Source organism: Lucilia sericata, unplaced genomic scaffold (assembly GCF_015586225.1).
Source record: "Lucilia sericata isolate MDLA Ls3-8-SP2 unplaced genomic scaffold, ASM1558622v1 Contig001908F_arrow, whole genome shotgun sequence".
In the NCBI taxonomy this organism is placed as follows: Eukaryota; Metazoa; Arthropoda; class Insecta; order Diptera; family Calliphoridae; genus Lucilia; species Lucilia sericata.
The window spans coordinates 2241-25345 of record NW_023995791.1 but is presented as its reverse complement, the minus strand read 5'-3'; the positions used below and the strand labels follow the sequence as shown (position 1 = coordinate 25345).

Genomic DNA, 23105 nt, shown 5'->3' with positions numbered 1-23105 from the left:
GACTATAGACTAGACTATAGACTAGACTATAGACTAGACTATAGACTAGACTAGACTATAGACCAGACTATAGACTAGACTAGACTATAGACTAGGCTAGACTATAGACTAGACTATAGACTAGACTATAGCCTAGACTATAGACTAGACTATAGACTAGACTATAGACTAGACTATAGACTAGACTATAGACTAGACTATAGACTAGACTATAGACTAGACTTTAGACTAGACTTTAGACTAGACTATAGACTAGACTATAGACTAGACTATAGACTAGACTATAGACTAGACTATAGACTAGACTATAGACTGACTATAGACTAGACTATAGACTAGACTATAGACTAGACTATAGACTAGACTATAGACTAGACTATAGACTAGACTATAGACTAGACTATAGACTAGACTATAGACTAGACTATAGACTATAGACTAGACTATAGACTAGACTATAGACTAAACTATAGACTAGACTATAGACTAGACTATAGACTAAACTATAGACTAGACTATAGACTAGACTATAGACTAGATTATAGACTAGATTATAGACTAGACTATAGACTATACTATAGACTAGACTATAGACTAGACTATAGACTAGACTATAGACTAGACTATAGACTAGACTATAGACTAGACTAGACTATAGACTAGACTATAGGCTAGACTATAGACTAGACTATAGACTAGATTATAGACTAGATTATTGACTAGACTATAGACTAGATTATAGACTACTATATACTATAGACTAGACTATAGACTAATGATTAAACTATAGATAAGACTAGTTAATAGACTAGATTGTAGATCAGACTATAGACTAGACTTAAGGCTATAAAATAGACTAGATAAGAAAAAATGTATTAATCAACTGAACCCCTTTAATAACTATTTCATGAGCAAGAAGTATGAATATTTTTTGTTAGGTTTAAAAGTTTTGTATGTTTACACGAATGAAAACGAAGTAGAGTGTATATACCCTGCAGTTTGTAGTGCTGATCCTGAACTAGAATCAAATCAAATTTTCTGTAGATTTCATATTTGCAGTCTACTCTACTATAGATTACTTTAGTAGAAATGTACCTAGAACCTAAGTACTTAAAAAAAATAATGATAACGTACATATGTTTATTTCAATGCTTTAATGTACCCATTTAAGTAGTAATTAACCAAATATTTAACATTAATAATTGTAGTTAAGTATTTTGTTAACTACTATTTAAATGGATACATTGAACAATTGAAATTAACCGGACTTTGTTGATATTTGTATATTAGCGACTGAATGAATTTGTTCTTTGTCATTGCAGAAAGGAAATTTTTGTATTTTTGTTTAACATTTTTGCCTCCAAAAGTTAAGTAGGCTTTACAAATTAAAAAAAATGCTTTTAAATAACTAATTAATATCAATTAATGGATCGATTTTTACATTTTCACTATTGTTTAACAATTAAAGTTAACTAAAACGATTGAAAAACGGAGCTGAAGAAAAAAATACAATTTGTAATTAAAACTTATTGCGGAGAATTTGTATTTATTTTTTTCTTTTTTACCAAAAATCTGTCTCATAATGCTTGAAATTGAATTATTTTTAACAAGGATCAAGGATAAAATTATGAAGACAGCTAAAATATTTTAACCATATGTGATGTTAAAATTTGTGAACATAAAAATAAAAATAGATTTTTAATGATTACAAATGTTTCCATAAATTATAAAAATTTTCAAATCATTAATTTTATTTATAGGTTTCTGTTTCTTTTAGTTATATTGCTCTAGTGATCATTTTATATGAGTTGATTTACAAATAAAATCAATTTGATTTAATATCCGTCCTTTGCAAAGGACCAGTATTATATATTTTGTTAAATTCTATGTGTATGCTATAGATATTTCTCAATGCGTTACCATTGAACTAAAAATACACATATCAATCACTTACAATACTCTCTACACACTTATTCAACACTCACTCACAGGCACTTACTTACATACGTACATACACACATTTACAAATACATACATTTTTCAATCACTCTGTTGGTAGATTTCTTTCATTCATTTACTGAGAAGTTATTCAGTCATTGAGTCATTATGGTCGTCCAAACAGCCCAACCAACCTACCAAATCATCATCTCATCCAATCAACTAACCAACCATTGTGTCATGTACCAATTTAAGGACAATAAAAAGAAAATTTGTTAAAGACACTCCACAACTAACAACAGCATTGCACCGCCACTACTACCCTCGACCATCATTATTTCAGATGCCATGTTATCCATCACCAATCATTTACGCAATTCAATTTTCAATTCATACAAACAAATTTCTGTACTGTTCGATTTCTTTTTGTATTCATTTCTCTGCTATCAGGTTTCTCTGTCTGTATTTTCTTTATTTCCAGTTTTTTCTTTTTTTTTTGTTCCTCTTCATCCATTTGTTTGTGATGAATAACTGGACTTTATCTCTGCTTTTGCCCGGGTATCATCTATCGATAATCAGAATGTATTTGGAAATAATTTTTCTAAAGCTTCTTGTTTCGGATTGTTTGAATAGGCGTAAAGGAGGATGGAGGTGGTTTGCTTATAAACAAACCAAAAAATGGAAATGTTATATACCACAATATTAAACCTACAGTGAAGCTAGTACGAGGGCTGAGAAACTGGCCTAGACTATAAAGTAGACCGTATACTAGACTAGAGACTGTTGGACAAACTATAAAATTACTTATCGTCTCGACTACTGAATAGACTAAAAGGTAAGGTAAGATATAGTCTAGAGGAGATTAATATATATTGTAGACTAGTCTGTATATTATTGTTTGACTACTCTAGACTGTAGCTTATCATACATATGTACTCTAGCTTATAGTCAAGACTATATAGTCTATCGACTAGACTATGGAGTAGTCTAAAGACTAGTCTACTACTACTAGTCTAGACCACTTTGTTGTCTAGACTGTCTAGACTATAGACTAGTCTATCGTCTAGACTAAAAGTATTCTATATACTAGTCTATCATCTACACTATAAACGATACTAGTCTACCGTCTAGACTATAGAGTAGTCTCTAGACTAGCTTATCGTCCAGAATAGAGTAGTCTATAGACTAGTCTATTTGTTGTCTGCAGACTAGTCTATCGTCTAGACTATAGAGTAGTCTACAGACTAGTCTAGATTGTAGACTAGTCTATCGTCTAGACTATAGAGTTGGTTACAGACTAGGTTATCGTTTAGGCTATAGACTAGTCTATCGTCTAGGCTATAGAGTAGTCTATCGTCTAGACTATAGAGTAGTCTATAGACTAGTCTATCGTCTAGACTATAGAGTAGTCTATAGACTAGTCTATTGTCTAGACTATAGAGTAGTCTATAGACTAGTAGTCTATAGACTAGTCTATCGTCTAGACTATAGAGTAGTCTATAGACTACTCTATAGACTAGTATATCGTCTAGACTATAGAGTAGTCTACAGACTAGTCTATCGTCTATACTATAGAGTAGTCTATAGACTAGTCTATCGTCTATACTATAGAGTAGTCTATAGACTAGTCTATCGTCTATACTATAGAGTAGTCCATAGACTAGTCTATCGTCTAGACTATAGAGTAGTCTATAGACTAGTCTATCGTCTAGACTATAGAGTAGTCTATAGACTAGTATATCGTCTAGACTATAGAGTAGTCTATAGACTAGTAGTCTATAGACTAGTCTATCGTCTAGACTATAGAGTAGTCTATAGAATACTCTATAGACTAGTATATCGTCTAGACTATAGAGTAGTCTACAGACTAGTCTATCGTCTATACTATAGAGTAGTCTATAGACTAGTCTATCGTCTATACTATAGAGTAGTCTATAGACTAGTCTATCGTCTATACTATAGAGTAGTCCATAGACTAGTCTATCGTCTAGACTATAGAGTAGTCTATAGACTAGTCTATCGTCTAGACTATAGAGTAGTCTATAGACTAGTCTATCGTCTATACTATAGAGTAGTCTATAGACTAGTCTATCGTCTATACTATAGAGTAGTCCATAGACTAGTCTATCGTCTAGACTATAGAGTAGTCTATAGACTACTCTATCGTCTATACTATAGAGTAGTCCATAGACTAGTCTATCGTCTAGACTATAGAGTAGTCTATAGACTAGTCTATCGTCTATACTATAGAGTAGTCTATAGACTAGTCTATCGTCTATACTATAGAGTAGTCCATAGACTAGTCTATCGTCTAGACTATAGAGTAGTCTATAGACTAGTCCATCGTCTAGACTATAGAGTAGTCCATAGACTAGTCTATCGTCTAAACTATAGAGTAGTCCATAGACTAGTCTATCGTCTAAACTATAGAGTAGTCCATAGACTAGTCTATCGTCTAGACTATAGAGTAGTCTATAGACTACTCTATCGTCTATACTATAGAGTAGTCCATAGACTAGTCTATCGTCTAGACTATAGAGTAGTCTTTAGACTAGTCTATCGTCTAGACTATAGAGTAGTCTAAAGACTAGTCTATCGTCTAGACTATAGAGTAGTCCATAGACTAGTCTATCGTCTAGACTATAAGGTAGTCCATAGACTAGTCTATCGTCTAGACTATAGAGTAGTCTCTAAACTAGCCTATCGTCCAGACTATAGAGTTGTCTATAGACTAGTCCATTCTCAAAACTATAGAGCAGTCTACAGACTAGTCTATCGTCTAGACTATAGAGTAGTCTATAGACTAGTCTATCGTCTAGACTATAGAGTAGTCTATAGACTAGTCTATCGTCTAGACTATAGAGTAGTCTATTGTCTAGACCATAGAGTAGTCTATAGACTAGTCTATCGTCTAGACTATAGAGTAGTCCATAGACTAGTCTATCGTCTAGACTATAGAGTAGTCTATAGACTAGTCCATCGTCTAGACTATAGAGTAGTCTATAGACTAGTCTATCGTCTAGACTATAGAGTAGTCTATAGACTAGTCTATCGTCTAGACTATAGAGTAGTCTATAGACTAGTCTATCGTCTAGACTATAGAGTAGTCTATAGACTAGTCTATCGTCTAGACTATAGAGTAGTCTATAGACTAGTAGTCTATAGACTAGTCTATCGTCTAGACTATAGAGTAGTCTATAGAATACTCTATAGACTAGTATATCGTCTAGACTATAGAGTAGTCTACAGACTAGTCTATCGTCTATACTATAGAGTAGTCTATAGACTAGTCTATCGTCTATACTATAGAGTAGTCTATAGACTAGTCTATCGTCTATACTATAGAGTAGTCCATAGACTAGTCTATCGTCTAGACTATAGAGTAGTCTATAGACTAGTCTATCGTCTAGACTATAGAGTAGTCTATAGACTAGTCTATCGTCTATACTATAGAGTAGTCTATAGACTAGTCTATCGTCTATACTATAGAGTAGTCCATAGACTAGTCTATCGTCTAGACTATAGAGTAGTCTATAGACTAGTCCATCGTCTAGACTATAGAGTAGTCCATAGACTAGTCTATCGTCTAAACTATAGAGTAGTCCATAGACTAGTCTATCGTCTAAACTATAGAGTAGTCCATAGACTAGTCTATCGTCTAGACTATAGAGTAGTCTATAGACTACTCTATCGTCTATACTATAGAGTAGTCCATAGACTAGTCTATCGTCTAGACTATAGAGTAGTCTTTAGACTAGTCTATCGTCTAGACTATAGAGTAGTCTAAAGACTAGTCTATCGTCTAGACTATAGAGTAGTCCATAGACTAGTCTATCGTCTAGACTATAAGGTAGTCCATAGACTAGTCTATCGTCTAGACTATAGAGTAGTCTCTAGACTAGCCTATCGTCCAGACTATAGAGTTGTCTATAGACTAGTCCATTCTCAAAACTATAGAGCAGTCTACAGACTAGTCTATCGTCTAGACTATAGAGTAGTCTATAGACTAGTCTATCGTCTAGACTATAGAGTAGTCTATAGACTAGTCTATCGTCTAGACTATAGAGTAGTCTATTGTCTAGACCATAGAGTAGTCTATAGACTAGTCTATCGTCTAGACTATAGAGTAGTCCATAGACTAGTCTATCGTCTAGACTATAGAGTAGTCTATAGACTAGTCCATCGTCTAGACTATAGAGTAGTCTATAGACTAGTCTATCGTCTAGACTATAGAGTAGTCTATAGACTAGTCTATCGTCTAGACTATAGAGTAGTCTATAGACTAGTCTATCGTCTAGACTATAGAGTAGTCTATAGACTAGTCTATCGTCTAGACTATAGAGTAGTCTATCGTCTAGACTATAGAGTAGTCTATAGACTAGTCTATCGTCTAGACTATAGAGTAGTCTATAGACTAGTTTATCGTCTAGACTATAGAGTAGTCTATAGACTAGTCTATCGTCTAGACTATAGAGTAGTCTATAGACTAGTCTATCGTCTAGACTATAGAGTAGTCTATAGACTAGTCTATCGTCTAGACTATAGAGTAGTCTATAGACTAGACTATAGAGTAGTCTATAGACTAGACTATAGAGTAGTCTATAGACTAGTCTATCGTCTAGACTATAGAGTAGTCTATAGACTAGTCTATCGTCTAGACTATAGAGTAGTCTATAGACTAGTCTATCGTCTAGACTATAGAGTAGTCTATAGACTAGTCTATCGTCTAGACTATAGAGTAGTCTATAGACTAGTCTATCGTCTAGACTATAGAGTAGTCTATAGACTAGTCTATCGTCTAGACTATAGAGTAGTCTATAGACTAGTCTATCGTCTAGACTATAGAGTAGTCTATAGACTAGTCTATCGTCTAGACTATAGAGTAGTCTATAGACTAGTCTATCGTCTAGACTATAGAGTAGCCTCTAGACTAGCCTATCGTCCAGACTATAGAGTTGTCTATAGACTAGTCTATTCTCAAAACTATAGAGCAGTCTACAGACTAGTCTATCGTCTAGACTATAGAGTTGTCTATAGACTAGTCTATCGTCTAGACTATAGAGTAGTCTATAGACTAGACTATAGTATATCGTCTAGACTATAGAGTAGTCTATAGACTAGTCTATCGTCTAGACTATAGAGTAGTCTATAGACTATAGAGTAGTCTATAGACTATAGAGTAGTCTATAGACTAGTCTATCGTCTAGACTATAGAGTAGTCTATAGACTAGTCTATCGTCTAGACTATAGAGTAGTCTATAGACTAGTCTATCGTCTAGACTATAGAGTAGTCTATAGACTAGTCTATCGTCTAGACTATAGACTAGTCTATCGTCTGGACCTTTTTACCCCCGTGGATCCGCGCCTATACTACAGAATAGTATGCATTCGTCTATCTATTCTAAGGACTAGTTTATCTTTAGTTTGTCTTTACTTTTCTGTAGTCTATAGATTAGTCTTTCGGCTAGATCGACTAGTTTATAGAGTAGTCTATTGACTACTTTTTCATAATAAAAACCACTACTACCGCTTAACCCTCGTAGACCCATAAAAAGTCTATCGTCTAGACTATAGAGTAGTCTATAGACTAGTCTATCGTCTAGACTATAGAGTAGTCTATAGACTAGTCTATCGTCTAGACTATAGAGTAGTCTATAGACTAGACTATAGAGTAGTCTATAGACTAGTCTATCGTCTAGACTATAGAGTAGTCTATAGACTAGTCTATCGTCTAGACTATAGAGTAGTCTATAGACTATAGAGTAGTCTATAGACTAGTCTATCGTCTAGACTATAGAGTAGTCTATAGACTAGTCTATCGTCTAGACTATAGAGTAGTCTATAGACTAGTCTATCGTCTAGACTATAGAGTAGTCTATAGACTAGTCTATCGTCTAGACTATAGAGTAGCCTCTAGACTAGCCTATCGTCCAGACTATAGAGTTGTCTATAGACTAGTCTATTCTCAAAACTATAGAGCAGTCTACAGACTAGTCTATCGTCTAGACTATAGAGTTGTCTATAGACTAGTCTATCGTCTAGACTATAGAGTAGTCTAGACGATAGACTAGTCTATAGACTACTCTATAGTCTAGACGATAGACTAGTCTATAGACTAGTCTAGACGATCCCCGTGGATCCGCGCCTATACTACAGAATAGTATGTATTCGTCTATCTATTAGGGTGATCGACTCGATTTTTCAACCGGTTTTAAAACCGGTTTTTTCTGCTTTACCAGTGTCGGTTTTTTCTTAATGTTGATTTTTCGAATATCGAATAACCCGGTTTTTTCACTTTTTAAAAACCGGTTTCGAATACTTTTATTTGCTTTGTATTCAAAGATTATTTAAATGAAATTTTTAAGTAAATAATAATACAGCCCGTCTAAATTTTAAAAATATTCGAGTCGAGGAACTAGCGTATATTTTTCTACAGCTCCTTTGGTTAAACTTCTTTGATTTTCTTAATTAATTAAAAAAATTTATTTGTAAAATTGATAACTGTTTGATAAAATTTTATCAATCTTAAGATTATATTCCAATTACAATAATTAATTTACGGCTGAAATTTTATGGAAGTGTTGGAATGCCTATTCAAATTTCCTAAACAGGGCTTTTAAAATAAGCTAGGATTACATAGTACCTTATGTTTAAGAGAAGTGTCCCACTTTTTTCCTAATTTTTTTATATTAAAGAAATAATGTAAATCAGACGACTAGATCTAAAGTTATAATCTTTTAAACTGTTAAAAATCATTTCGGGCCATGTTTTATTAATCAAATTTAAACATAAACATTAAGTTTTTTAAATTAAAATATATTTTTTTTATTTATAATGAAAAACCGGTTAACCGGTTTTTCTGTATTTGAAAAATATCAACCGGTTTTTTTTAAATGTCAACTATTCGAACTATTCGAAAACCGGTTTTTGGAAAATGTCGAATAATCGATCACCCTACTATCTATTCTAAGGACTAGTTTATCTTTAGTTTGTCTTTACTTTTCTGTAGTCTATAGATTAGTCTTTCGGCTAGATCGACTAGATTATAGAGTAGTCTATTGACTACTTTTTCATAATAAAAACCACTACTACCGCTTAACCCTCGTAGACCCATAAAAAGTTTAAAGTAAAAAAAAATTAAACCTCAACAAAAAAATCATCTGTCACATAAAAAGCGAAAAGCTATTGAACACTTACAAAAAAAATAACTAGAAAAAGTAATACAAAAAATGGAATGGAAAAATAGCTATAGAATATTTCAAGTATTTTACGTTTTTGAAAGTGATGTATGTGGGAATTTCGATGACAAATGTTTGGAATATTATGTACAGTAATTGATTTAAATCATCCTTAAATATCGAATAATAGAGTAAGGGAAGTCAGCTGAAGCAAATCAATAGAATTGCCTTTTTGCCATACACTTATATACTGGAAGATGGATGATGCTCCAACTTAAGTAAGGAAATTATGGTCAATCAAAGAAATAAATTCATTTTTAAATCGTAGCGGTTAATAAAAGGACAATTAATTTCGAAACTTAAGATGGATGAATCATTTGAGTCTGACAAAATAAAGCGGACTTTTTTGACATTGTTAAGGGTCTGCAAAGAAATTAACTAAATTATTAGCAGTTTTATTTAAATAGTCCTTTTTAGGGTGGGATTTTTAACTAGACGCGTTTGTGTATTTTCAAAAACAAATTTAAAATTAATTTGTGGCTGTTCGTTTTTTCATTTCATTTCAAATTTAATTTTAATGTTTGTTTGTTGTGTCAACTTTAACATTAAAGCTAAATTTATTTTATCTGTGAAAATTTTTGGCCAAACAAAAATTAATTAAGCGTAAATTGTATAAATACAAATACAATATCCAAATCTCTATAAAACATGAACTTTTTTCAATTATAAATTCTGAGATCACATAAAAATGCCAAATGTGAATGAGTGTGTATGTGTGGATATGAATATGTGTGTAGGAGCAGAGAAGAATTGTATGCAAAATTAAAAAATATGGAACAAGTAGAAAAATAATTGGTGCTGTGGATATGATATGAATCAAAAGTACCCTATAGTTGGTCTATGGAAATTTTAAAGAGGTTTGAAAAGATAAAATTTTAATACTTTTCACTATGGAATATTTCTAATTGATATATATAACTTTTTCCAAAATCTAAAGATGTATTCTTACATGAACTCCATTTGGAGTAAATTTCCAAAGCAATAACTTCAAGTGAATAAAAACAAACTAAAGAATTTTGAACATTTCATACACTTAGTCAAACTTTTGTAGGGTGCACCACATAAAAAACCTCAACTGCAGTTAACACAAACAACTGTACGTCAGCAAACCAGCAAATAAAAAAAGTTAAAAAAATGCAACAGACATTTAATATGAGCATGAACAAAAATAAAATAAAAACTTGAGGGAAAAGTTACAGAAATTTTGTGTTTGTAGGCAACAACGAGAACGATACGAGTACTAAAATGCTTAAATGTATATGAGTAGAAAGAAAAATATACCGGCAGTATGTACCCGGCAGTGTTAAAACAGACATAACTTTAAGATTTTACATTTATTTAGACATTAGATCGAATCAGACTGGTCTTTGGACTTATTATATAGTAATGGCTAGAGACTAGATTATAACCAAGACTAAAGACTAAACTGCAGTCGAGACTATAGACTAGACTATAGTCAAGCCTGTACACTAGACAATATTCAAGACTACAGACTATGGTCAAGAATATTCAGACTATAGACTAGACTATAGACTAGACTATAGACTAGACTATAGACTATACTATAGACCAGACTATAGACTAGACTATTGATTAGACTATAGACTAGACTATAGACTAGACTATAGACTAGACAATAGACTAGACTATAGACTAGACTATAGACTAGACTATAGACAAGACTGTGGACTAGACTGTGGACAATACTATAGAATAGACAATATACTAGACTATAGAATATACTATATACCAGACTATAGAATAGGCTATAGACTAGACTATAGACTAGACTATAGACTAGACTATAGACTAGACTATAGACTAGACTATAGACCAGACTATAGACTAGACTATAGACTAGACTATAGACTAGACTATAGACTAGACTATACACTAGACTATAGACTAGACTATAGACTAGACTATAGACTAGACTATAGACTAGACTATAGACTAACTATAGACTAGACTATAGACTAGACTATAGACTAGACTATAGACTAGACTATAGACTAGACTATAGACTAGACTATAGACTAGACTATAGACTAGACTATAGACTAGACTATAGACTAGACTATAGACTAGACTATAGACTAGACTATAGACTAGACTATAGACTAGACTATAGACTAGACTATAGACTACTATAGACTAGACTATACTAGACTATAGACTAGACTATAGACTAGACTATAGACTAGACTAGACTAGACTAGACTAGACTAGACTAGACTATAGACTAGACTATAGACTAGACTATAGACTAGACTAGACTAGACTATAGACTAGACTATAGACTAGACTATAGACTAGACTATAGACTAGACTATAGACTAGACTATAGACTAGACTATAGACTAGACTATAGACTATAGACTAGACTATAGAATAGGCTATAGACTAGACTACAGACTAGACTGCAGACTAGACTATAAACTAGACTATAGACTAGACTACAGACTAGACTGCAGACTAGGCTATAGACTAGACAGACTATAGACTAGACTATAGACTAGACTATAGACTAGACTATAGACTAGACTATAGACTAGACTATAGACTAGACTATAGACTAGACTATAGACTAGACTAATAGACTAGACTATAGACTAGACTATAGACTAGACTATAGACTAGACTAGACTAGACTATAGACTAGACTATAGACTAGACTATAGACTAGACTATAGACTAGACTATAGACTAGACTATAGACTAGACTATAGACTAGACTATAGACTAGACTATAGACTAGACTATAGACTAGACTATAGACTAGACTATAGACTAGACTATAGACTAGACTATAGACTAGACTATAGGACTAGACTATAGACTAGACTATAGACTAGACCTATAGACTAGACTATAGACTAGACTATAGACTAGACTATAGACTAGACTATAGACTAGACTATAGACTAGACTATAGACTAGACTATAGACTAGACTATAGACTAGACTATAGACTAGACTATAGACTAGACTATAGACTAGACTATAGACTAGACTATAGACTAGACTATAGACTAGACTATAGACTATAGACTAGACTATAGACTAGACTATAGACTAGACTATAGACTAGACTATAGACTAGACTATAGACTAGACTATAGACTAGACTATAGACTAGACTATAGACCTAGACTATAGACTAGACTATAGACTAGACTATAGACTAGACTATAGACTAGACTATAGACTAGACTATAGACTAGACTATAGACTAGACTATAGACTAGACTATAGACTAGACTATAGACTAGACTATAGACTAGACTAATAGACTAGACTATAGACTAGACTATAGACTAGACTATAGACTAGACTATAGACTAGACTATAGACTAGACTATAGACTAGACTATAGACTAGACTATAGACTAGACTATAGACTAGACTATAGACTAGACTATAGACTAGACTATAGACTAGACTATAGACTAGACTATAGACTAGACTATAGACTAGACTATAGACTAGACTATAGACTAGACTATAGACTAGACTATAGACTAGACTATAGACTAGACTATAGACTAGACTATAGACTAGACTATAGACTAGACTATAGACTAGACTATAGACTAGACTATAGACTAGACTATAGACTAGACTATAGACTAGACTATAGACTAGACTATAGACTAGACTATAGACTAGACTATAGACTAGACTATAGACTAGACTATAGACTAGACTATAGACTAGACTATAGACTAGACTACAGACTAGACAATAGACTAGACTATAGACTAGACTATAGACTAGACTACAGACTAGACAATAGACTAGACTATAGACTAGACTATAGACTAGACTACAGACTAGACAATAGACTAGACTATAGACTAGACTGTGGACAATACTATAGAATAGACAATATACTAGACTATAGAATATACTATATACCAGACTATAGAATAGGCTATAGACTAGACTATAGACTAGACTATAGACTAGACTATAGACTAGACTATAGACTAGACTATAGACTAGACTATAGACTAGACTATAGACTAGACTATAGACTAGACTATAGACTAGACTATAGACTAGACTATAGACTAGACTATAGACTAGACTATAGACTAGACTATAGACTAGACTATAGACTAGACTATAGACTAGACTATAGACTAGACTATAGACTAGACTATAGACTAGACTATAGACTAGACTATAGACTAGACTATAGACTAGACTATAGACTAGACTATAGACTAGACTATAGACTAGACTGTGGACAATACTATAGAATAGACTATATACCAGACTATAGAATAGGCTATAGACTAGACTATAGACTAGACTATAGACTAGACTAAAGATTAGGCTAGAGACTAGGTCATAAACTACTATAAACTAGGCTAGAGACTAGACTATAGACTAGGCTGTAGACTTGGCTATAGACTATGCTGTAGACTAGGCTATAGAATAGACTATAGACTACACTAAAAGCTAGACGATATAGACATATTTTATAATTCTCTTAATCAAACTTACTTATGTCACAAACTGCAGGGTACTTAAATGTATAAATATGTAGTTGTGTTTCGATGCACACATATATAAATTGTATGTAGATGTGTTTAAGTGTATTAGTGGGTGTGAGTATTAACATTTGCCCTTTTATGGTTGAGATTTAATTTATTGCCAGCATCCATAAAAAAGAACCCAGAGTATAACAGCAAAAATAAAATAGAAGGAAAAAACGAACATGCTAAAGAGGAAAGGAAATAAAGCCTACAGCAACGAAAAATAACAGGATGCGTTTAAAGGGCAGGCGTTTGAGTCTAAAAAATTTCATGTTATTATATATGAACTATTTTACATTATTACAATTTTTATTTTTTTAGTAGCTCATCTTTTTGTTGTTGTTCTTTTTTTGGCTTATGAACACTTTGAGATTTCATTTTGTTATTACCCTACTTATACAAACATGCAAACACTCACACACACACATTTAAACATAAAATATTTCATACACATGGTTTTTTTTTCTGAGCCATATTCAAAGAAAGAAGTTACTAACTAAAGAGTAGGCGTTTATTGAAAAAAGCTTAAATATGATGAATAAAAAAATTGCAAAAACATGAAAATGTTATAACAACAATAACAAAAATATCCTTTTTATATTCAGGTCATATATTTATTTTAATATCAGTTTGTTCAAATTTATTTGTATGTAGTAGGAAAACTTCTTCTTATGTATGTGTTTGCTAGTATAAAAATTTATTAAAATATTGAAAAATTATTATAAAAAAACGGCTGAAATGGGGTTGGTCAAAAAAAATTATTATCGGTCAAGATTGTCAATATGTAAAGTTTAGAGGAGAATGATTTTTTTTTTTATGTTGAGCTAGAACAATATAATATCTCTAACTCGGCGCTTTTTCTGTATAAATTTTAATTTTCTGCATTAGGGTAATATATTTATACGCTTTAGTAATACTTAGTGCTTTAAGTATTTCCATGCTAAGCATCAAATGGATGGACAAATCTCTTCCTTTAGCTCACTTAGGATCTGAAGATGTACTCAAACTATAATAAAAATTATTCGCCACGAGAGGCAACTCCCAAACTAGACTATAGATAAGACTAGACTATAACTACATATAAACCAGATTATAGACTTTGAACTAGACTATAGACTAGACTATAGACTAGACTATAGACTAGACTATAGACTAGACCTAATAGACTAGACTATAGGCTAGAACTATAAGACTAGACTATAGACTAGACTATAGACTAGACTATAGACTAGACTATAGACTAGACTATAGCCTAGACTATAGACTAGACTATAGACTAGACTATAGACTAGACTATAGACTAGACTATAGACTAACCATAGACTAGACTATAGACTAGACCTATAAGACTAGACTATAGACTAGACTAATAGACTAGACTATAGACAGACTATAGACTAGACTAATAGACTAAGACTAAGACTAGCGAAGCCTGACTATAGACTAGACTATAGACTAGACGAATAGACTAGACTTATAGACTAGACATAGACTAGACTATAGACTAGACTATAGACTAGACTATAGACTAGACTATAGACTAGACTATAGACTAGAAAAAAAACTATAGACCTAGACAGATACTGACTATAGACTATAGACTAGACTATAGACTAGACTATAGACTAGACTATAGACTAGACTATAGACTAGACTATAGACTAGACTATAGACTAGACTATAGACTAGACTATAGACTAGACTATAGACTAGACTATAGACTAGACTATGACTAGACTATAGACTAGACTATAGACTAGACTATAGACTAGACTATAGACTAGACTATAGACTAGACTAGACTATAGACTAGACTATAGACTAGACTATAGACTAGACTATAGACTAGACTATAGACTAGACTATAGACTAGACTATAGACTAGACTATAGACTAGACTATAGACTAGACTATAGACTAGACTATAGACTAGACTATAGACTAGACTATAGACTAGACTATAGACTAGACTATAGACTAGACTATAGACTAGACTATAGACTAGACTATAGACTAGACTATAGACTAGACTATAGACTAGACTATAAACTAGACTATAGACTAGACTATGGACTAGACTATAGACTAGACTATAGACTAGACTATAGACTAGACTATAGACTAGACTATAGACTAGACTATAGACTAGACTATAGGACTAGACTATAGACTAGACTATAGACTAGACTATAGACTAGACTATAGACTAGACTATAGACTAGACTATAGACTAGACTATAGACTAGACTATAGACTAGACTATAGACTAGACTATAGACTAGACTATAGACTAGACTATAGACTAGACTATAGACTAGACTATAGTCTATGATGTAGTCTGCCTTTAAGATTACGGAAATTATATTTTTTATTTTGACAAAAAATCTAAAGATTTAAATAATTAAAAAGAAAATTCTATCAAGTCTCTTTTCATATGCATTTTCTACTCTAAGTGTAGACACATTAGTTTCCGTTTTAAAAACATTAAAACCGGATATATTGACTAAACAAACTACAAAACATAAAATCTTCTTACAAAACAACAAATTCATCTTTTTCATACAAGCTTTAAATGTAAATTAAAATAATCCACAATTGAAATATTATATTCTTCAAAATCTTTTTATGCAGAGACAACAACGACTTAACTAACAAAATAAAAAGATATAAAAAACTCTTCTTAAAAAAAAGAACAATTGAAAACCTTGAATAAATAAAATTTTCTTTAATGCATCAAAATGCCTTAAAGTAATTTGTCATTGCATTACAATGCTCAACAAACACACTTTAGTAAGAAAAAAACATGCCATGAATGTTTTACAACATTTAAAATTTTTTTAATTTTATAAATAAAATTACAGTAACAAAAAAGGATTTAAACAATAAATTTAAAATTTGTATATTGCATTGTTTGTTAGTTAGTTACCCAGTAGTTTTAAAAAAGGAGTAAGACTTTTAGAAAGTATTCCTTTTAAATGGTATGGTAGTAAGTAGTTATTTAACTCACCAAAAGTAATTTATTATGAATTTGTAATCGAAATGAAAATGTAGTCTAAATCCCAAGTTGGGGATAATCACCCTGAACTTTAGGGTTGTGTGTATGTTAGTGTTCGTATATGTATTTGTGGTCGTTTATGTGTTTCGAGTGTATGTAGTATGTTGTATTTAAATTTGATTATATGGATTTTTACTTTCATTGTTTTCAATAATATTTATTTTCTGTTTTGTGCTATGTTGTAAATATTTATGCACAAAATTTATTTATTTAAAACACATTCTTTTAATAAATCGGAGGGTGATCTGAAAATGTCATTAAAAAAAAAAAATATTTTTTTAAGAAAGAGATGTTAACATAAGAAGTATCTATCATCTATCTATCTATCTCATCTATCTATCTATCTATCTATCTATCGAGCGAGCGAGCGAGCGAGCGAGCGAGCGAGCGAGCGAGCGAGCGAGCGAGCGGAGCGAGAGAGCGAGCGAGCGAGCGAGCGAGCGAGGAGCGAGCGAGCGAGCGAGCGAGCGAGCGAGCGAGCGAGCGAGCGAGGCAGCGAGCGAGCGAGCGAGCGAGCGAGCGAGCGAGCGAGCGAGCGAGCGAGCGAGCGAGCGAGCGAGCGAGCGAGCGAGCGAGCGAGCGAGCGAGCGAGCGAGCGAGCGAGCGAGAGAGGCGAGCGAGCGAGCGGAGCGAGCGAGCGAGCGAGCGAGCGAGCGAGCGAGCGAGCGAGCGAGCGAGCGAGCGAGCGAGCGAGCGAGCGAGCGAGCGAGCGAGCGAGAGGCGAGCGAGCGAGCGAGCGAGCGAGCGAGCGAGCGAGCGAGCGAGCGAGCGAGCGAGCGAGCGATCGAGCGATAGTATCTATCATCTATCTACTATCTATCTATCTATCTATCTATCATCTATCTATCTATCTATCTATCTATCTATCTTATCTATCTATCTCTATCTATCTATCTACTATCTATCTATCTATCTATCTATCTATCTATCTATCTATCTATCTATCTATCTATCTATCTATCTATCTATCTATCTATCTATCTATCTATCTATCTATTATCTATCTATCTATCTATCTATCTATCTATCTATCTATCTATCTATCTATCTATCTATCTATCTATCTATCTATCTATCTATCTATACTATCTATCTATCTATCTATCTATCTTCTATCTATTATCTATCTATCTATCATTGTCTGTCTTGTCTGTCTGTCTGTTGTCTGTCTGTCTGTCTATCTGTATATCTGTCTATCTGTCTATCTGTCTGTTTGTCTGAAAAAATTAACCCCCATTTTTAAACTATATCTGGACTAAAAGCCTATTTTTAACAAATCACATTGCTTATACTATTTACTATTCCATAATAACTTTAAAATTATCATATTCTATTAATGAAACTAACTTTTAATACATCCTCGTATTTAATTATATAAATTTCTCTGTAATATAATTTCATTTTTGAATTAATAATTTAGTCGATGCAAAATAAAAACAAAGAGTGAGAGATATAGAATGAATGTAGGAATTATTTATGCGTACGAGTAGGTATGATTTTATTTTATTATACCATTGAATTGAATAATAAAGTTTTATAATACATTTATCTTAAAATGGTTTTAAATTGTAAAATATGTGCAAATAGTAGAGATTCACAAAAAAAGTTTATAATTGATAATAAATTTTACTTCCCAATATAAAATTTAAAATTTATTTTATTATGGAATCAGGGGAATTCAGCCAAAAGAGCTTTCATTTAGCTTGAAACTTTTTTTAAATTTAATCAATATTTTTAAGTTGGAGTTATATTAGAATTCTATTTGGTCCACCCTAATGATTGAACATGCAATCGTATAAACAATTACGAACAGGCAAGTAAATAGTGGTAAAAATATAAATAAAAATGCGTATATTTGCCAAAGGACAATTAAAAAAATAATATTACAACACATTCCCCTATTAAATATTTCCACATAATTTTATCTACTTACTTAAATTACTGATATTTTCATAGAAGCATTCAATTTAAATTAAATTTTAAGAAAATATTACAAAAAAAAAAAAATTATATCGATTCGGAATCAAATTTCCAAGAAGTTCTAGTGCGATTTCCTTAAATAAACTTCGAACTTTCGCTACTTTTTAACATTTAGACACAATAGCATCATTTTGTATCAACCTTTATGTGAACACCCCTAATAGAAGTGTTTAAAATCATAAGTAACTTAATATTTAATGTATTTTAAATATAAATATTTCACTCATTTATGCTAATTAAAAAGTTTTGTTTGATGTGAGTTGTTGTGATATTTTTCCTGTTAATTTTTTAATAATTTCAAAACACACACATATGTATCCAAGTATTTGCATTTATTTTAATATATATTTAAAGTTAAAACGAATTTTAAATGCAAATCTCTAAATTCATAAATGAAAATTACATCTAATGCAACAAATTCATACAATTCATACAATGTAGTTTGGAGAATAAAAAAACTACTCTAAGTTAATTACTTTATTTTTGTTTAAATAAGCAGCATTAGAACAACATTTAATGGCAATTAATTAATTATTGAAACAAAGGAAAAATATTGTACAGATCAGAAGATCTTTTTCGAAATTCCCACTTTTTATACAAAATTTTCGAAAATTACTCTTTTTACAGAAAATTTCGAAATTCGCTCTTTTTGTAAGAAAATTTTCAAATTTGCTACATATTTGAAAGAAAATTTATCAAATTTTTGATATTTTCGAAAATTTTCGCAATTCACTCTTTTTATAGAAAATTTTCGAAATTTACTATTTTTATATAAAATTTGGAAACTCATACTTTTTATAAAAAATTTTCAAATTAAGTTTTCGGTCAATTACGAATTCACTCTTTTTATATAAATTTTTTCAAATTCACAAATTTTATAGAAAATTTTTCGAAATTCTCTCTGTTTATAGAAAATATTCTAAATTCACTTTTTCAAAATTCACACTTTTTATAGAAAATTTCGAAATTCATATTTTTTATTTAAATTTTTCGAATTAAGTTTTCAAAAAGTTTGGAAATTTATATTTTTTTTTTAAGAAAATATTCAAAACTCGCCTCTTTTAAAGACATTTTTTGAATTCAAAACTCATTCTTTTTATAGAAAAATTTTAAAATTCACTCTTTTTACAAAAAAATTTCAAAATTCTCTATTAATAGATAATTTTTTCAAATTTCTCTTTTTTTAGAACTTTTTCGAAATTCTCTCTTTTTATAGAAAAATTTCGAAATTCACTATTTTATAGAAAAATTTCAAAATTCACTCTTTTGGTTGAACATTTTGCAAATTCACACTTTTTTATAGAAAATTATCGAAATTCACTATTTTTATAGAAAAGTCTACCATTTTTATAGAGAATATTCGAAATTTACTCTTTTATAGAAAATTTTTAAAATTCATTATTTGTTTAAAGAAAATATTCGAAATTCTTTATTTTATGGAAATTTTCGAAATTCACTCTTTTTATAGAAAATTTCTAAGTTTACTCTTTTTAAAGAAACTTTTCAAAATTCGCTCTCTTAATGGAAAATTGTCGAAATTCTCTCTTTTTATAGAAACTTTTCGCACTCTTTGCAGAATATTTTCGAAATTAGCTCTTTTAATAAAAAATTTACGAAATTCACTCATTTTATAGAAAATGTTCGAAATTCGCTATTTATTCGAAATATATTCAAATAGAAACTTTTTCTTATAGAAAATTTTCGAAATTATAGATAATTTTCAAAATTGGCACTTTATAGAATATATTCGAAATTTACTCTTTTGTAGAACTTCATTCTTTTATTAGAAACTTTTTGCAATTCGATTTTTCTATAGAAAATTTTCGAAATTTACTGTTTTTATAGGATATATTCGAAATTCACTCTTTTAATAGAAATTTTTCGCAATTCACTCTTTTTATAAAACTTTTCGCTCTTTTCATAAATACTTTTCGAAATTTGCTCTTTTTATATAAAATTTTCGAAATTCGCTCTTTTCATAAAAACTTTTCGAAATTTGCTCTTTTTATATAAAATTTTCGAAATTCACTCTTTTTATAGAAACTTTTCGCAACTCAATCTTTTTATAAAAAAATCAAAATTCATTCTTTTTATATATTATATTCGAAATTTAATGTTTTTATAGAAATATTTCGAAATTCCCTCTTTTTAAAAAAACTTTTCGCAAGTTGCGCTTTTTATAGAAAATTTTCAAATTCACTCTTTTTATAGAAGCATAGCAATTTGCTATTTTTATAAAAAATTTTCGAAATTTAATCCTTTAATAGAAGATTTTCTAAAATTTCCCTTTTAGAACTTTTACGAAACTTACTCTTTTTCTATAAACTTTTCGAAATTCTTTCTCTTTATAGAAAATTTTCGAAATTAAATAATTTTATAAAAAAAATTCACCCCTTTTTACAAAAATCTTCGAAATTCGCTCTTTTTATAGAAAAAAATTTACGAAAAAGTTTATTTTTTATAATTGTCTAAATTCATTTTTTTAAAGAAATTTTCGGACATTTCCTCTTTTTTATTATACAAAATTTTCGAATATTTCTCTTTTTTATAGAAAATTTCTCTTTTTAAGTTTTCAGATATTACTCATTTATATAAAGTTTTCGAAATTTTCACTTTTTTATAGAAAGTTTTCGAATATTTCTTTTCTATGGAAAATTTGCTCGTTTTTATAAACAATTTGCGAACATTTCCCATTTTAGGGAAAATTTTTTTAATTTTCAAAAAATTATTTTCTTTTTAGAAAATTTTCGAAAATTTCAATTTTTTATAGAAAATGTCTTTTTTATAGAAATTTTTGCAACGTCTATTTCTATTTTTATAGAAAATTGTAAAAATTTCATCTTTTTTAATATTTTCTCATTTTACTTCGAAATATTCGTTATTAAATTTTCCAATTTTTGTTTGTCGCATATTTTTATTTCTCTCTAAATTTAATTTTATTTCTTTTTTACTCTTTATGGTAACATTTTTGAAATTAATTTTAAAGAGCACATTCCAGTTTTAATTTTTGCTTGTACTTTTTTCTTCGTTTTTGTTGCTGTATGTAGTTTATTTGTGGAGTATTAAAGGTAATTAATTCTTTTAATTTTATTTTATTTAAAAATTTTTTTGTTGGTTGGATTGGATGTTTTGTTATTGTTATTGTTGTTGTTCATTCTCTATTTAATTCACTTACCTTTCCTTTAATTGGTGTAGTGCTACAAATTGGATTTGTATTTGGCAGAAAACCAGCATTTGTAACAGAACTAGAACCAGCAGATTCAATGCCACTAACACTAATACCACCACCACCACCGATACCAGCACCTGGAGCAGGAGCAGTTGTACTACTGCCATTATTAACAAACCAGGCTGGTTGATGTTGTTGCTGCTGCAGCATGTGATGGGGATGTGGATGTTGCTGATGATGTGGATGCTGTTGGTGTTGTTGTTGTTGCATTGTATGCAATGGTGGTCCATTATATCGAAATGGTGGTGGTTGTTGCTGTTGTTGTGCAGGACCCATAAACTGAACAGTCTGCATATTCATGACTTTGGAAAGTAGGGTGTATATGTGTTTGTTGGTGAACGATGACTATGAGAATTGGTGAGATGATAGAATGTGTGTGGAGATGGCAATAGTTTTAATTGTAGTGCTAGTAGTTAATGATACAAACCCAGCTTGTTGCTACACTCACACTTGGGTATTCGGTTCAAGTCCATACATATACACACACACACACTTTAAAACACTTATGAATTTCTTTTCTGAGAGGTGCAGAGAGTGGGCGTTTCAGGCGTTTGGCACATACGAGACAGACACAGAAGCACAATTACAAACACACACACATACACAAACAAATTTTGTACACAATTAGAATTAGAAAAATCTAAAAAATACAAAAAAAAAGAAACAGAATTTTAAAATTAAATAGAAATAAAATGAAAATAAAATTAATATTAAAATAAAATTTTATAAATAAAACAAGTGGGAAGATAAAGACGGTCTAAACCGACTATAGAGTGCACTACATATGAATTTTTTAAGGTGTTAAGGAGATAAAGGTGATTAATAAATCCTCTGATAGAAAATTTTCGAAATTTTCTCTTTTCATAGAAAATTTCTCTTTTTATAGAAAATTTTGAAAATTTTTCTTTTTATAGAAACTTTTCGAAAATTTTATAGAAAATTGTCGAAATTTTCTCGTTTTTATAGAAAATTTTCGAAAATTTCTCTTTTTATAGACAATTTTCGAAAATTTCTCTTTTTATGGACAATTTTCGAAAATTTCTCTTTTTATGGACAATTTTCGAAAATTTCTCTTTTATAGACAATTTTCGAAAATTTCTCTTTTTATGGACAATTTTCGA

The 23105-nt window shown here is 30.9% G+C and overlaps 1 protein-coding gene across 1 annotated transcript in view; it reads right to left on the bottom strand.

Annotated features, from left to right (window-relative positions):
- Positions 1-22620, bottom strand: part of LOC119613004 (ras-interacting protein RIP3-like) — a 79410-nt gene extending 56790 nt beyond the window's left edge. The window contains exon 1 of the mRNA XM_037968927.1: positions 21931-22620. Within this exon, the coding sequence (XP_037824855.1) occupies positions 21931-22284 (354 nt within the window). The 5' untranslated portion in view covers positions 22285-22620. The remainder of the gene's footprint in view (positions 1-21930) is intronic.
- Between the last annotated feature and the right edge of the window lie 485 nt (positions 22621-23105).